The sequence below is a fragment of the Carassius gibelio genome, chromosome B5 (genome assembly GCF_023724105.1).
Source record: "Carassius gibelio isolate Cgi1373 ecotype wild population from Czech Republic chromosome B5, carGib1.2-hapl.c, whole genome shotgun sequence".
NCBI classification, from domain to species: Eukaryota; Metazoa; Chordata; class Actinopteri; order Cypriniformes; family Cyprinidae; genus Carassius; species Carassius gibelio.
Genome location: NC_068400.1, coordinates 18,827,523 through 18,845,053, shown reverse-complemented (window position 1 = coordinate 18,845,053; position 17,531 = coordinate 18,827,523). Strand labels below are relative to the sequence as shown.

General features: G+C 36.8%; 1 protein-coding gene across 1 annotated transcript; it reads right to left on the bottom strand.

Annotated features, from left to right (window-relative positions):
- Positions 1-2,929: 2,929 nt before the first annotated feature.
- Positions 2,930-17,367, bottom strand: zgc:175280 (cationic amino acid transporter 2 family protein). Its single transcript, XM_052557916.1, has 12 exons — positions 17,228-17,367; positions 15,506-15,876; positions 14,450-14,605; positions 14,177-14,339; positions 13,859-13,992; positions 12,348-12,570; positions 11,676-11,812; positions 10,133-10,235; positions 7,696-7,823; positions 5,020-5,186; positions 4,066-4,174; positions 2,930-3,671 (listed from the first exon to the last, which is right to left on the bottom strand). Exons 2-12 carry the CDS (start codon positions 15,873-15,875, stop codon positions 3,514-3,516), a joined length of 1,848 nt encoding a protein of 615 aa, XP_052413876.1. The 5' UTR covers position 15,876; positions 17,228-17,367; the 3' UTR covers positions 2,930-3,513.
- Between the last annotated feature and the right edge of the window lie 164 nt (positions 17,368-17,531).

Below are 17,531 nucleotides of genomic sequence, written 5' to 3'. Positions count from 1 at the left end.
AGGAAACTTTATAAATAATTTTGCATTTCTGGACATCTTTTGCCTCTTTGTGCTTCTCACAACCTCCATAAGCTGCTCTATGATTGCCACCACAATTACAACATTTTAATACAGCATCTTGTTCACATTTACCATATACATGTTCTCCTCCACATTTCGCACATCTAGTTTTTCCTCGACATTGAGCAACTTCATCAAGCATATTATCTAGGCTTAACGGTGTAAAAGATCCACCAGATGTCTCAGCCATTGTCCAATTTACATTCACTGTGAGTAGTTTATTTGATTTTTATTTGCACTTGTTAAAATTACAAATGATTTGCTTTTTGCATCAGACCAAGGCTGCATCTCATTGCTAGTTTTACCTGATCTTAGTGCTGCGTTCGACATAGATCGATTACAAAACTATACAGGTATTCAAGGACAGGCCTTAAGATGGTTTAGATCCTACCTGTCAGATCGTTATCACTATTTAAATGGGGAATCATCTCAATTAATGCAAGTAAAGTACGAAGTGCCACAATTTGCTAACTGCTATATATATATTTAATATTTAATATAAAACTATATATTTCAACAAGACCAGATGCAACTTCTAAATTATTAAAGCTAAAAGAGTGTTTTTAAAAATATTAAAGATTGGATTACCAATGTCACTTCCTCTACAGTCAAAAATATGGGTGTTATATTAAACAGCAACTTTTGAAAATCATATTTCCCATGTTACAAAAACAGCATTCTTCCATCTTAGAAATATAGCCATGTTAAGGAACATGCTACCTATTCTTGATGCAGAAAAGCTAGTTCATTAATTCATGACAAGACTGGACTTTTGTAATTTACTGCTAAGTGATTGTTCTACATCTTCAATAAACAAGCTACAGGTAGTCCATAATGCAGATGCTACTGTTCTTGCCAGGTCAAGAAAATATGATCACATTAACCCAATTTACAGTCTTTGCAACACTACCTATTAAGTTCTGTATCAGTTACAAAATATTATTTACTTATAAGGCCCTTACTGGTTTTCGCTTTTGCATATCTAACTAGTCTTCTATCATGCTACAATCCATCACTATAAGACCTGTAACGGAAACAGGTCAATTTAGATCAAAAGGGGTCATTTAACATTTTAAAGGGAATTTGAACAGAATCACTGTTTCACGGCTGGTCACTGAGACGTACTGCGATTCAGTGAACGAGACGTTTAACATCAAATCTGCGCTGGATACTAAAATCCAAACTATAGTGAAACACTATCAATAAGCACAGTAACAAGATCGGCAGTTTAAGACATTAACTTGTAAGCACGAAACACAAGATACTTCTCTTTTCAATATGAATAAGGCTTTATTAGATAAATCTAAGACATATAAACTAATCTAACACATAAACGCACGCACTCACACATTCACACAAGTTGCAGGAAGATCAGGAAGTTCAGTAGTGGCTGAAGTGACGTCTTGGGAAGCCCGTGGTTGTTGGGCGTTGTCTGAAGCTGGAGTTGTGTGGCTGGTTGGAGTTGAAACGCGCAGACGAGGTCGACGTTACAAAACTTAACTCAGAACACGAAACTCTCAAATGGAAAAGAAAAGAAATAAAGTTTGACGAGACAAGGTTGTGTTCCTTCTCATTGTGGCTAAGTAGCAGCCGGCTTGCAGGCCGAAGCACGCTGGAACCGTGCTCAAGGAACAGTGATGACTAAACAGCATGGCTAGAAGCTACAAGCTAGCAGAAGCATAGCTAGAGACTAGAAACTGGCATGACTGATAGCAGCAGCATAGCTAGAGACTAAAAGCTAGAGACTAAAAGCAAAGATTTTATGGTGTCCTCAGTTTTTAAACTGGCCTGTTGGCCACACCTCAAATGTTGTCTTGACCAATCAGATATTGTCTTGGCTTGGGGCTATCATAAATCATATGTTTATCTTACCAAGCATGTGGTCCGAATTTTCCTGCTCTTGCAGGGTATAATTTTGGACATGATTCCTTTAACACGAATATGATACATGTGACAAATAAATGATTGTCAGGGCTATTTCATGCAAGTACATTCAATCACACACATACCAGACATGACTATGTATCCTTCAGCTATCCCATAGTTATTAAAAAAAAACATACACAATAAGTGATTATAACATGATAGTCAAATGTGTGGGTTACACATAAATTAATATGGAGTGAAACGATGGACTGATTCATTTATAAGTCTTTTTGAGTTCATTCTGGTCCATATATATGTACAAAAGCAGTTTCTTTGCCATTCTCTTGACAAATACTTCTGTTGAGACAAAAGCCCTTCCCCCCTTAGGAATTTCAGTCTGGTTCTGCTAGGTGGGGAGGAAGTCAATGGAAGTGTTTAACTTGATCTCATGGGTTTCCATGTGATGTCCAGCATTGCATTTCAATTATGAACAACAAATTTGACAATCTTTTCTGTGAATTAAAATTGTCAATAATTGTTCTAGTGGTGTTAATGTTGAAAGCTGTTGTGTGAACAAGTTGGTTGGTTGGTTATCTTCCTTGGGACTTGTGGCACAGAATGTTTTATGACTTCCTGAGGAATTCGGCTCGTGTTCCAAACACACAGCTTTGATAGACTCTTTACTTTGTCTGGTTCGACTCATTTCTGTTACAGACCCTTATTTCTCGTCTGGTATTGTGTAAAGCCATTTGAAGCTGCACTGAAACGGTAATTTTGACCTTCAACCGTTTGATAGCCATTGAAGTCTATTATAAGGAGAATAATCCTGGAATGTTTTCATAAAAAAAAAAAAAAAAAAAAAAACTTAATTTCTGTTCGACTGAAGAAAGACAAATGTCAATATCTTGGATGACATGCGCGATTGCGCGTGAGTAAATTATTAAGAAATTTTATTTTAAAATTGAACTAATCCTTTAAATGTAATACACAACACTGAAAATAATTGTATTTTAAATATTGTTTAATATGCCTTGCAATGGTGAATACACTCAGATATGATAAATAACAGTCATAACAGAGGCCTGGAAAAAGATTATGTGCTACATAAGACAGGTCATATACACAGCAGAGCCATATGAAGAACATTTTCTTACAGTGTTCACATTTACAGAACCTCTTCAAGCTCAACTAGGAAAAAAAAATCATAGTATTTTTTTTTAACAGATAAAAAAATATTGTTCTTTTCACAAAGCATACTAATTAACTATAGTGTGGTGCTGTGCAATGATATTTGATAGCTAAGTCCATTTATATAAATTTATTTTAAACGTAAAAGTGGTGGAAAGAGAAATGTCATGGGTTGAGTAGTACCTGATTAGTACCTTATACTAGTACCTGATTTTCTGTGTAATCGATAGGCTTTATGATTAGTAACAATAACAATAAATATGTAATAAAAATAAAAGCTGCTTAATAACTATTGACACTGGGGCAGTACCTTCATACTTATTCAAATTTCAGTATAAAACAAAAATCATGTTGTAGTTTCTCTGTCTCGGGAAAAACGCACTGACATCATTGTTGGCTTTAAAGCTTGGTTTGTAGTGGTGGTGTAGTAGATCCCATTTTTTTCTTGTCCTCCAATTTAACATCAATTGTCTCAACACTGATGCGATGTTTGGAAGACTGGTTCCGTTTCTTCTGTACACTGAAGTGCACTCCATAACAGAAGTAGATGAGCAAGCCTATATTTTGTTAGAAAATACAATTAAACTTATACAATTGGTATACAATTATTGGTCAAATCTGAAATTTGCATACATGTCAAAAGTTTTGATAATGGTAAAACGCTTCTCCGAATGATATTGATTATTACATGGGTCCTGGTCCAGTGAAGGTTGTTTTCATACATGCAAAAATTTTATATTTCGCAATTTCAAATAATACATTTGTCTATTCTTATAACCTTTCCTTTTCAGGCCTGTTAAATAATGTTGTAACAGGTTTGCTGACTAAATTGTGATTGAAAGAGTTTGATAAGTTTACTTTTCAAACCTTCTCCAAACCACATCCTCACAGCCAGACAGCACTTTTTAAATGTGTATATAGGACTCTTTATAAATAGTGATGTTGTCTTACCCACTGCCATCCACACTGCATAGCGAATCCAAGTTTCACCCCCCAGCTGGACCATTAAGTAGACATTGATGAATGTACTGAAAATTGGGAGTAGTGGCAGAAGTGGGACCTACAGAAAAATTTAAAAAGTTTCTGACCAAGACCAAACGCAATCTTGAACTACTGTAATTCTAACCCAAACATTACAAAGTTCTTAAAGGGGTCATGACCTGCCTTCGTTTTTTATTTTTTATTTTATTTTGTACTGTTCTCTGAGGTCCACTTTGTTTTCAATATTTTTACACCTTCCTCTGTGGAGGCGGTGCTTATCCACACCATTACATCTTAGAGTAGAGCATTCCATAAAAGATTGTTTTGGCAGACTGGATTCATTATAAGCTGTTTTTAGACTAAGAGGAAAGTTTTGAGTTCTGAAACTTACCGGATGTTTTTTTATAGTACAATGACTTCTTATTTGTTAAAATATTTAGGTTTCTCAGTTCATGACCCCTTTTACAACAGTGGTACTTGGTTCTTAGAAATAAAATACTTTAATAGAAAATACTTAAGTGCAAACTGTATGTAAAGTTTATTGAAACATAATGGCATGTTAATTGCAATTAAATGAAAATATGTTATATTACCAGATGATGGAAAAAGACAAAATTTCATAGGGTTTCATTAATTGGCCCAGTGTTAAATTGATGTAAAGTACATTTCTGCTCTGTATCATGTTAATGTAAAATTGGAAATTATATTGACCTACTGTACTGATGGTAAAAATATGATTTACGTTTTTGTTACTGATTAATGAATTTGTCATTTTGGTACTGTGTTGGATTGTTGAATGTAAAATCTGGGCTCCAAAGCAAATTTACTTCAGAACCAGTGTTAGAATAACACATTCATGCACATTTTATGCATTTCTTGTTGCTAAAATGATGTAAAAAGTGTTGGACAGTGAGGACAGCTTACCATAAATGCAGCTTTGGTACCATTCTGTGGCTGTCGCCAAATAATAATGATAGTCAGGACAAACGCCACCGCAACCAAAGTGATAATCAAAATGATCCACCACTCCTCAATCAGACCAGCTTGTACACCTTTTGTGATGGTCACGCTCAGGATAACCGCAAACACAACTAGAAATCACATTAAAAGTAAAAATTAGGTGGAGAAGAGAGAGTTAACATGATATCATTATAGCATAAATGTAGGTTAAATTAACTTTATTGTTGATCTGGAAAGGTTTAATTTTCTTGTCCTGGTATGATATTGGCTATTATTGCTATTTATGATAATTTGATTCAAATTTTTTACTAACCACCTGCTCTTCTAATCAATCAGGAGTTGCAGTGGATTTTAATTTGTAGCATAAAATCGCAAAAAATTATAGAAATACCCATTAAAATCTAACTTAAACAATGGTGCATTCATGTCAAAATGATTCTATTTACAAGTTAAGTGCCACCATGCATGCACTTTATAGAAAAAGCAAGTGCTCCATAAGCCTGAACAAAGGGACCTGAGAATATTCTGAGGTCTTCTTGATGAAACTCTTCCCACCCACGGGGAGGGGAAAAGCTAAATTTAAGCAGATAAGACCAAATGGTAGGATCTAATAAAGGTAGACAGTGATGAACAGCCAGCGGCCGCACAGACCTCCACAAGATAGATTCCACTGGACCAGAGGCCACCACTGTCAAGTCAAGTCTGCTTTGCCAATTGTTCCACATGTACAGTACATACATAGAGAATTGAAATTGTGTTACTCTCAGACCCTTGGTGCATACAGATAACACTAACAGTAGAACATTAAATACAGATAAAATGTAAAAGTACAACTATACAAATAGGTAATGAAAAGGAAAAAAAAAAGATAAGTAAAACAAAGAATCGTGTTGTCCAAATGGACAAGGATGTGGTGCTCTTTTAAGGCTGGCAGGAAGGGTTTTCAGGGCCAGACAAACATAAATTATTTTGAGGCAATTGATATGCAGGCAACGCTTGTCGGACAACCAGGAGCCGTATGCCGGGTTGCCCTCGTACAGAGCAGCCCAGCCTGAGCTGGAGGCATCTGTTGTGACCACCTTTAGGAGGTCATTCCCAACTTAAGCCTGACTGGAAGAGGTGAGAAGTTGTCCAAGGGGCCAAAGCTTTGAGGAAGTGATGGGTTACCTTGACAAATGTGGCCCAGGCACCAGGCGTGGGATGGAATGCGGGTTTTATCCAGTACTGAAGGGACTGGGTTGATTTTCAGACCAAAACCGCTGACGGGACAAAGGCTGACATTGTCCCTTCAGGAACCATTCACCGAGGAGGCCACTCAAGGCCAAATTCCTCCACAATGTGCACAAGAATGCGGATCAGCATTTAGAGTCTATGCTCGGTCATGTAGACTGAGATGGAGGGGGAGCTTCAGGTTCTTTGCCAGAACACGCCTATTTGTCAGCGTCAGATGCAATCAAAGACACTGAGTCGTTGACAAACAGCTCTTCCTTAGAAGCACCAAAGGAAATGAGTCTGCTTGCATCCGATGAGGGGCGTGGAGCCTCAAGTGCAAAGCACAACAGCGAAATGATGCGCTGCGGTGAGAGTGAACCACGCAGACGCTGGGCTGATGCAACATCACTTGAGCCCGAGAAGATGGCCTGCTGATTCCTCCTTTGGAGAGAAAGGAGTCAGAAAAACAGATCTGGGAGGACTGCCTTCTTGAAAAAGGCGATCCACGAGCGAAGATGGGAGAGGGACATATTCTCGCAGTGAGAACACAAAGTCTCTGTAAATGCAGCCTTTGCATGGGAAACCCCCAGACAGGCGACACACTCCTTGTGACGTCCATTACGTGCAAGGGATCCTTGCCTGAGCTACACTCCCGACATTTGAACCAATGCGCGACTTGAAATCTGCTCAGAAAATTTGCTCTTTTCTTAAATCACCAGATAGCCACAAGGAAACTCTGTCCTCTGAAGGATTCCTGATTTGACAGAGAGAGAGCAGGCTGAGCTTCTTGCTTCGTCGCAGAGTCAGTAAAGAGATGGTCTCATTGCTGAAGGAGAAGAATCTGATGAAATGGTGCTCAGGGCCAACTTATATAGCAGTCAACTCTGCCCCCTCTGGCAGGCTCGAGCAACATTGGTTTGTGCAGCTACACAAACGTTAACAAATCAGGCTTCATGAACAGAGTAAACAGGGGTTTCCGCATACAAGTCGTCAAAAGACAATGCATAGGGAGTTAATTTTCAATATGGAACTAGTTACTAGTTACTAAGCTTTGGAATTTCCATTAATTCTAAGGTATTTTTACAAAGAATTATGGCTGCAGCAAAATGCTATTTATCAGTAGAATGTAGCATATGTAGTTTGTATTTATTTTGTGTGCTACTTTGTGCTAATGTTTTTTGGAGAAACTATTTATTTAGCTTGTTTGTGAGATGATGGGCTTGTGCGACTAAACTACAGTACATTTCCCATCCTTCTCTGTGATTGTGCAAGAATTAAAAAATTTACATTTCTAGATATAGCATATTACATACTAATTTGCATACTGCCAGCATGTCCAATTTACAGAAGCATTAGCTACACTTCATCACCATAATCATACACTTATTCATCAGATTGAAGCATCAAATGATTAAAACGGAAACTCACTGGTAAATATGGTTAGCACAGACACAACTTTAGAACTTGTAGCAGATGCCTTTTTAGAAGGGCAAAAAGGATTCCATTTCTTCTGAACTTCTTGTTTCTCATTGATCTCATCTAGCTCTGGTTGGTACCTGTGTGGACAAAAATAGTTGATTTTAGTGCACTGCTGTATTATTGTGTTTGCTCTGAAAATTTTTGTTTGCTCTGAATACTGTGAAAATTTGTAGTATTGGTATTGTGCAATGTAGAGTAAACCATTTTATTAGGCAGTACCAAAAAGGGCAAAAAAATGAATTTTATTTGGGGGGGGGGGGTTGTTTGAGTACTAATTATGTAACACTGTTGAAAGGGAGACAAATGAAAAACTGAGGTGTGGATCAAAACATAGTACTTTACTGAAAGACGGAGATAATTCAAATAAATGGAAGTCCGGGGGTGGTGGTGGAGGTAGACAGCTTGTGAAACAAATACAATTGACAAAGGAGTATACATATACAGGATACTGACTGACTTAACTAGAAACGGTTGACAAATAATCAGAAATCACATTAACAAATAAGGGCATACTGAGAATCCTGGGGAAACCAATGGAAGGTAGACTAAACCACAACTGGAGAATCACGGATCAAACAGTGTAGTGGGCAACAGTGGGAATCAAATGCTCAAGAAGTAGCTGCTGGAGGTGGAGACCAAGGCATAGCCAGCTCACAGGCACTGAGGACCACTGAGCTGGCAGATTGGAGGAGCAAGGCAATGCCCAGGGATCAGAAGTCCAAGGTGGAGCAAGTTAGACAGAGATCAATGGTGAAGACAAAAAATAAATAAATAAAAAAGGAAGACCACTGTGACACTAAAGGGATGTAGGCCAAGTTACAGCTTGTCACTTCCTGGCTTTGAGCGGGCCAGCTGGTGCTAGAGGAGTGGCTATAAACCAAAGGCAGAGTTTATCCCGTCTGGAGAGAGTCAGCACCGCAGATCATTTCGTAAAGCTAACAGCTATAATACCAGCATAATTTGTTTTTTAAATAAGTTGAGCTCAAAACTCACTTTCAGTCAGCAGTGAGTGTTTGAAATAACTTGATTCAATATGGATTATAATCACCATACAAGGCAGAAATATTTATAAGCGACAAAAATCAGAGTCAGCTTCTTATTCTCTATCACAATAATGTATTTATTTAGTAACATATTTTATCCGTCATCATAAGTCTTGTCTGGAGATATTTTTTTGTTGGGGAACCTTTATAAAAATATAGAAATGATAATTATTTCTAAATGTGATGTATATTGGCTACTGTGACTACAAATAAACAGAAACAGATTCGACTGAATAAGCAGGCTGTTCGTAATACTTTACTTCTGTGTGACTAATTTTAAATCCTGAAAAATGTATTCATTATGATCAATGTATCACTTATTATAGTAAAACATAGATGCTTTTGGATTTAAATATTTAACAAAGCATGCAAACAAATGGCATAGTTAGAGGAGCATGACCAGTGGCCCTGGACATAACCAGAGAGACTCTGATGCAGGGCAGAAACATAGGAGGAAGGACCAGGGACCTGGACAGAACCAGAGAGACTTTCATGGTGGGTGGAACCAGTGGAGGGGAAAAGACCAGGGACCGGGACAGAACCAGATAATGCGTAGAGCTGGACAGGACCAGCAGAGAAGAAATGTCTAAGGCTCCAGATGGAAACAAACAGACCAACAAGCTGAATAGTATCAGTGGAGGAAGAAGGGCTTTAGGGGTTCAGACTTAAATCCAGGATGGCAGCTGCTGTCTCCAGGACAAACCAAACTTGGGCACTGGGCACTCCAAGATGACAGCAAACAGCAGGTTCTGGCTCTCGGATGAAGCAAGCAGCAGGCACTGCTTCCAGGACAAACTGAATGGCAGGATAGAATGGAACTTTGACTGAGGGTACATGATCGTCATGGGTGTATGCTCAGGGTCTGTGGCAGGTGTGACGAGGCACTGGTGGGCCTTAGAGTGATTTTGTTCTTTTGCTGCTGAAAACCTTACATAATAACGTAATCAACTTTGACTCGAAAATGTGAACTTGTGTAAAAAATGAATTGGTTGTTATTAGCATCAATTCTGTAATGTCATTTATTTTGATATTACGTAAGTTCATATAATTGCATTGTGGTAATGACAAAGAATCCCCACCCCATGTCAGTAAAAAAGTTATTTGTTATAAAAACTGTTATAAAAACTGTTATTTGATATATTAAATTTTGGCAATTATGTAATTTTCATCATATTGTGTGTTATGTAAATTAAGGTGCCATTACATATTTCAGTGTGAATGTATATTCTGTGTGCTTTGCAAAATCTGTGTGGGTACATCAGGAATAAAAATAAACAAGTCATAAAATCTAAAATACTATTCATGGATTATTATTTATATTATGTATTGTGTTTGAAGCTTACCGAAGAATTAAGATGCAGATGGCTACGAGGGTGTAGGCAAATAGTGTTCCAATAGACATCATGTCTACTAGAGCCTTCAGGTCAAACACCAAGGCCATTATTGCTAAAAAAAAACAGAAATAGTTCACTAACAGAATTATAGAGCCAAAAATTAAAAGAAGACAAGGGGCTGGTGTGGTAATTATGAAAATAAAGAGATTTGATTTGATGTTACCTAGGGTATGTCATAGATTAGTTACTATTTTCATGGTGTATAAACCAGATTCCAAAAAAGTTGAGACACTGTACAAATTGTACAGGCTTCTAGTTGCTCAACTGTCTTGGGTCTTCTTTGTCGCATCTTCCTCTTAATGATACGCCAAATGTTTTCTATGGGTGAAAGATCTGGACTGCAGGCTGGCCATTTCAGTACCCAAATCCTTTTTCTATGCAGCCACGATGTTGTAATTGATGCAGTATGTGGTCTGGCATTGTCATGTTGGAAAATGCAAGGTCTTCCCTGAAAGAGACAACGTCTGGATGGGAGCATATGTTGTTCTAGAACTTGGATATACCTTTCAGCATTGATGGTGTCTTTCCAGATGTGTAAGCTGCCCATGCCACACGCACTCATGCAACCCCATACCATCAGAGATGCAGGCTTCTGAACGGAGTGCTGATAACAGCTTGGGTTGTCCTTGTCCTAAAATAACTTCAAATCTTGATTCATCTGACCACAGAACAGTTTTCCACTTTGCCACAGTCCATTTTAAATGAGCCTTGGCCAAGAGAAAATGCCTGCGCTTCTGTATCATGTTTAGATATGGCTTCTTTTTTGACTAATAGAGTTTTAGACGGCAAGGGCGAATGGCACGGTGGATTGTGTTCACCGACAATGTTTTCTGGAAGTATTTCTAAGCCCATGTTGTGATTTCCATTACAGTAGCATTCCTGTATGTGATGCAGTGCCATCTAAGGGCCTGAAGATCACGGGCATCCAGTATGGTTTTCCGGCCTTGACCCCTACACACAGAGATTGTTCCTGATTCTCTGAATCTTTGGATGATGTTATGGAATGTGGGCGATGATGACTAACTCTTTACAATTTTTCTCTGATAGACTCCAGTCTGATATTGCTCCACTGTTTTTCTATGCAGCATTGGGGGAATTGGTGATCCTCTGCCCATCTTAACTTCTGAGAGACACTGCCACTCCGAGAGGCTCTTTAATACCCAATCATGTTGTCAATTGACCTAATAAGTTGCAAATTGGTCCTCCAGCTGTTCCTTATATGTACATTTAACCTTTCCTCTTATTGCTACCTGTCCCAACTTTTTTGGAATGTGTAGCTCTCATGAAATCCAAAATGAGCCAATATTTGGCATGACATTTCAAAATGTTTCACTTTCAACATTTGATATGTTATCTATATTCTATTGTGAATAAAATATAGGTTTATGAGATTTATAAATTATTTCATTAATTTTTTACTCAATTTGTACAGTGTCCCAACTTTTTTGGAATCGGGTTTGCATCACTGGCATGTGTTGTAAAAGAGAATTACCTGCTATTATTCCAGAAGCAAGTGTGGCGATGACAGGGCTCTGTCTGGAACTCATTTTACTCAATGGTTTGAACAGCAGTCCATCTCTGGCCATAGCAAACAGCACACGGGGCATTGGAAACATGGCCCCTAGCAAACTGTGGAGTAGTAAACCAATTGCATTACAATGTTGTTTCATTAGTTTAACCTTGTAATTTATTTTAAACATTTTGCACTTTTAAGCAAATGACTTGCTTCTTTCTCATAGTTGCTCTTTTAATTGTGTAAAGTTGACTATTGGAAGTTAAAAACCTATCTCCCATATAGAACCTAGTGAACCTGGATGTGCTGGTGGTTTAGTAGAATGAAGAACCAAACAATAAAACAGACTGTTAATGATAAAAAGGACTGTTTTGACTATTCCCACTGATATATGTTAAATAATTAACTTCTGTTCTGATGTATCCTGCATTAACATAAATCCTTGACAACTGCGACAATAGAGCCCTGCATTATGCATACTACATTTGATTTTATGATGCTAATTTAACCAAACTGATGAACAGCTTTCCTTTTTAGTTTATGAGCATCTTCTCTAGTATCCTCTTACAGATCACGCAACACTGCTTTTTATAGTCCTAACAGTATGTGTCTGGCGTAGTAAGTGCCTTATGGGTCAATGTGTTGCATCACCTTGTTGAGAGAGCACACAATGATCCAACAGCCACAGCATATTTTGCAGGATCCCAGCCCACATAGGAGAAGGCTACAGGTAAGGGACTCTGAACACTTAGTTGGTAGTAGGGCATCATGAGGGTGAGAGCAGCCGAAACGCCAAAATAAGCCAAGAAACAGATAAGAAGAGAAGCCACAATTCCTATTGGGATAGACTTCTGGGGATTTTTGACCTCCTCACCTAGATAAAGGTGATAGAGATTTAAAAAATTAAGACACATACACAGATTGTAAAAATATTGAAAAAAGTACTTTAAGATTACTGTGTTCCAAGACTTCTGAAGCTTGTTGTAACTATCCATGACAAATGGCTTTAAAACTAAATACTCCTTAATCCAAAAACATAAATATCCAGGATAATTTCCAGGAGGACATGCATGCAATGATATCTGCAGGAACTGAACTAAACGGGTGTAAAATAAACTGACCTAATGAGTAAATTAAAAAGAACAGGTGCAAACAATAGGTAACCATGGTAACAAAGAGGTCGACACTAGGAAACTAGCCCTGCATCACCCAAAGTTCATACTATCCATTCTATATAGTATATGAGATTAGAATAAGTGTGTCCCAAAGCATTTGAATGTTGAAAAGAGTATGCCAAAAGTCCCCGGATAGTCTACTATTTCAAGTAGTTTTTTGAAGTGTGGATCTATTCACACTCTATTGCTAATATTTCCCACAATGCATTGAGCTTTGGAGAAGGATTTGGTTCATAACTACGAACACGAAAAAAGTGTTAAAAAACTACAAACATGGTGTGACCGAAGGATGGTTTAAGTTACTAATGATCAACATTTAACCTAGTAAAAAATATTTTTTCAATGTTATCAGTGTTATACTACATATGCAACAATAATATGAACTTTTATAAACTTCCGTTCAGCAATTAGCTTTTAAATGAATCATTATGCAGAAAATATGAGGAGAGTTCTCCACATGAAAGACTCAAGGCTGGCACATTAGCGTGCTACTTATTTTCTTTCCAATAGAGTAGAAAGTAAAATTTAATTAAATGTGGAGAATGTTAACTGTGACAAGATGATTGACAGGCCAGTTTACAGTGACTCTTTGTGTGTAACAAGTGTGACAAAGCCTATTTTAAATATGCAATTGTAATATGTGATAGTATGTCCCAAAGTTTGCCTGCACTTCTACTACATACTCAAATGTCTTTTTTCTTCACCAAAAAAGTAGGCCTATACTTTAAGGTTAGTATAAGTAGGCACATTGGGACACATAGGGGTCTGAAAAAAAGGGGTTCAAATTGCAGGTTTTTTAAAATAATATGTTTGTTGTCTTTGTATAAACTACAAAAAAGCAATTTTGTTAAAACAGTGATGTCATCTGCATGTGTATTATGTGTTCAGACTACAGGAATGTGAATGTGTTCAGGTGCCTAGTGTTTCTTTACTTTTCATTTAATTTAATTTTTTGATGTTTTGTGAATTTAGATTTTGTTGAAGTACCTGTAGTTGCAATGCAGTCAAATCCCACAAAGGCATAAAAACAGGTTGCGGCTCCAGCAAAAGTTCCCTCAAAACCAAAGGGAAAGAATCCTCCAGTTCCAAAACTGGATAAAGTTTCATTTGAGGAGATATTTCTAAACAAAAATAGCAGTTAAAAAAATTATTTCAATGTATTGTGGTAATTTAAAAAAGTAATTAAAATGTGTGTTAAACAGTTTCTCAATTTCCTAGTTTAATATTTAAAGCTGTTGAACTTAACGCAGTCAAACTCTTTCCCATTACCACAAATGCTCTAATAATTGTCATAATGCAACATACGCAGTTGATGTGTAGTTCCAAATTTCCTCCTTTGTTATCTGCCAGTTTCCAATGTCACCCTTGATGAATCCAGCAATGATGACAAAAACCAGAATTACCATATTTATAGCTGTGAAGATCTTATTGACAATGGCAGACTCCTTCACCCCAAATGCAAGGATACCTAAAAAGTTTAAACAATCAACAAAAATCTAACTCATGTTGATTCAAATTACTGTATCTTGACATAACTCATTTATTTACACTACAAAATGTTTTGGTAATTTTACTTGCCTGCCAAAACCAGAATAAGGCCAGCTGCAAAGAAGTCTGGATAGGGAGCGAGGCCAGGTAAATTCATTGGCGTATTTTCACTCAAATAATTGGCAATCTTATTTCCAATCAAGTCATCGAAAGTGCCACTCCATGCTCTTGCCACACTGGATGTACCTGTAATAAAGTCAGTTCAGTTATACAAACTGATAGTAGATCTCAAACATTCGATAAGAAGGTTTATAGGGCATATAATTATAGGCATAATAATTTAGTAATGTAATAAATATATCTTGTAAGATTAACATCACTGATTAAAAAATGATTGGAGAATGTTAAATAGTTTATGGAAAATCATATTTGAGCTGAGCTGCGTTTGCTAAAGGCACTGTGAGTTCATGGTTTTTTAGACTAAAGCTACATTATGTAACTTTTTGCCCATTAGTGGTTAAAAACTAGAATTGCTTTCATCCGCGGAAGAACATTGTTCGATTTGACCAATTATAATACAGAATCTGCCATTTTTGTCTGACAAACAAACCAGACAAGAGAGTATATTAACGTCGGTGGACATGAACTTGAAAAATAGTGTGCATTGACATCTCTCCGCAGATAAACGATACCTTCTGATGTTCATTCAGGTTTATCTCATGCTATAACAAGTAAACAGGCACTACAGCGACATGTCATGAGACATTTATGATCTTTGAACATTTATTTTTTTACATTTCTTTAAAAATATCAAAATTTGAAGGCTGAGACTTTGTTTCATACCAAAAGTAATCTACTCTGCCTTCTTTGTCGGCACATAGTCAGTATTCTCTTTGCCCTGTGATGTATTTTTCACTGCGTGAGAAGATGATATGTGACATGAGAGTGCCATGGTTTGTCAGACATAGCAACAGTAATGAAGGGGGGACGGGTCTTTGTAAAGGAGCAATTCAGAGATTTATGCTTCCAGTCTTTAAAGATTTCATTTTTGGGTGTTGTCAATATGAATGAACAACAACAGCCAGCTCAAATAAAGCATGTTGTTTGAATGGACTGTTAATGCTGGGCATTAATGTTTATTCTTGCCTATGATGTATGACAACAGCAAGTTCCAGCCGGTGATGAAGGCCCACACCTCTCCGACTGTGACGTAGCTGTACAGGTAGGCAGAGCCAGTCTTGGGCACTCGGGCACCAAACTCTGCATAACACAAGCCTGCGAACACAGATGCCACTGCTGCAATGAAGAATGACACAATGATGCTGGGACCAGCTACTGTTCTGGCAACCTCCCCAGAAAGGACATAGACCCCAGCACCAAGTGTACTTCCCACCCCAAGGGCCACCAAGTCGAGTGTGGTTAAACAACGCTTGAAGTTGGACTCTTCACCATCGGGCTCCAGTGGCTTTCGCCTCAATAGGCTCTTCAAAAAGGACAGCACCTTGTCACAGAACATCCTGAGACAAACAATATAGGTGATTATGTAATATTTCATATATGTCTATCATATGTTAATAATATATATATTCAAAAGAAACACATTTCTCTTCATTTACATTCTGTAATTAAACAGTTGCACTGCACCTATTTTTTTACAATTTAAGTCTTTGAGATTCATGCATTTAAACCCATTTGGTCATTTTTAGCAGTTATGTTTTGTCCACTAATTAGTAATTACCCAGTTTTTAAAATGTGTTATGTCAATTAACATGCCTTGCCTTAATTATTCAGTGTGCAGCTGTGAAAGACTTGAATTTACACAGTGCTTCCTTGATCAAGAGATAATAATAATTAATTTTATTTGTATACAACCTTACGTATATAAAATGCAGCTCAAAGTACTTAATGAAATCATAAAAACCATTAAAAAACCAAAACAACAGCTATGGCAATAAAAAAGAGGAAATAAGGGAAAAAGGTAAAACCATAACCAAAGGGATGTAAAATATATACAGATATACTCTTCATTGTTTTATTACACTGTACATCTTTATATATATATATATATATATATATATATATATATATATATATATATATATATATATATATATATATATATATATATACATAGTCTTACTTTATTATTTTCAATCGTTCTTTTTCCTTAGTCCCTTTTAAATTATTTTAAATATTTAAAAAATAATATGCCTTTTTAAAGCACTCAAAATTACACACTTTGTATGAAATGTTTGTCATGCAAATAAGTTAGCAGAGGGTGAGAAGAACTACCTAACATAACAGCTCAAAGAAGTACTTCAGATTATAAACAATTAAAACAAGAATGGAAAAAAAAAAATAACAGTGAAAAAAGTGATTTGATTTATAGTAATAAAAAGATAAAGAACAAAGATTGCTTAGATCTTGTATAATTTCATAGTTGAACATTTTGGGGCATAACGGCTACAAACAGCTTTTCCTTTAGTTTGCATCCGTTAATTTTAACTGTATTTTTATTATAATTACTTTTTGTTTTTTACACTTGTTAATACATTTTAACAATATCCAGTCCACTAAAATGTTCAAAAGTCATATAACTTATCTCCACCATTTCCTCATATTGCACAGACTATCTGGCACACACTGTTATCTTGCTTTTATGATGTTCTCTTGAACAGACTAATGTATGTGCTCCCTAATGGGAATCAACATTTTTTTAAATCTAAATCTAAGGGGTCTTGTAAAGCATAAAATACTAAACAAACCCTTTACAAATATTCAACTAGAAGCATCTTTATCTTCACATTAGTCTTAAACCTTATACTTCACATAAGTATATTTTAGTATATTAGTGATTAAATAGCTTACCTGTCTGCTCAGAATCCAGGCGTGTGAGAAGGTGTGACTATGGTGTGAGAGTTGTGGTCCAAGAGTTCCTGAGCACAGACTATATCAGAGGGCCCCTCCTGTAAACTCTCACGTGTCCAAAACGCCCATGTGTAATTTTTGACAGACTCTGTTATATTTAGAAGAAATGTGTGATTTCTGGAGAAGAGATATGCACTCGTAAAAAATAATTTTGCAGTTGTCAGCCTGACATATAGAAGGTATTTAACAAAAGAACTCAACAAGTCTATCGTGAGGAGGTTTATGACTTCAAAAGTCGTAAAAT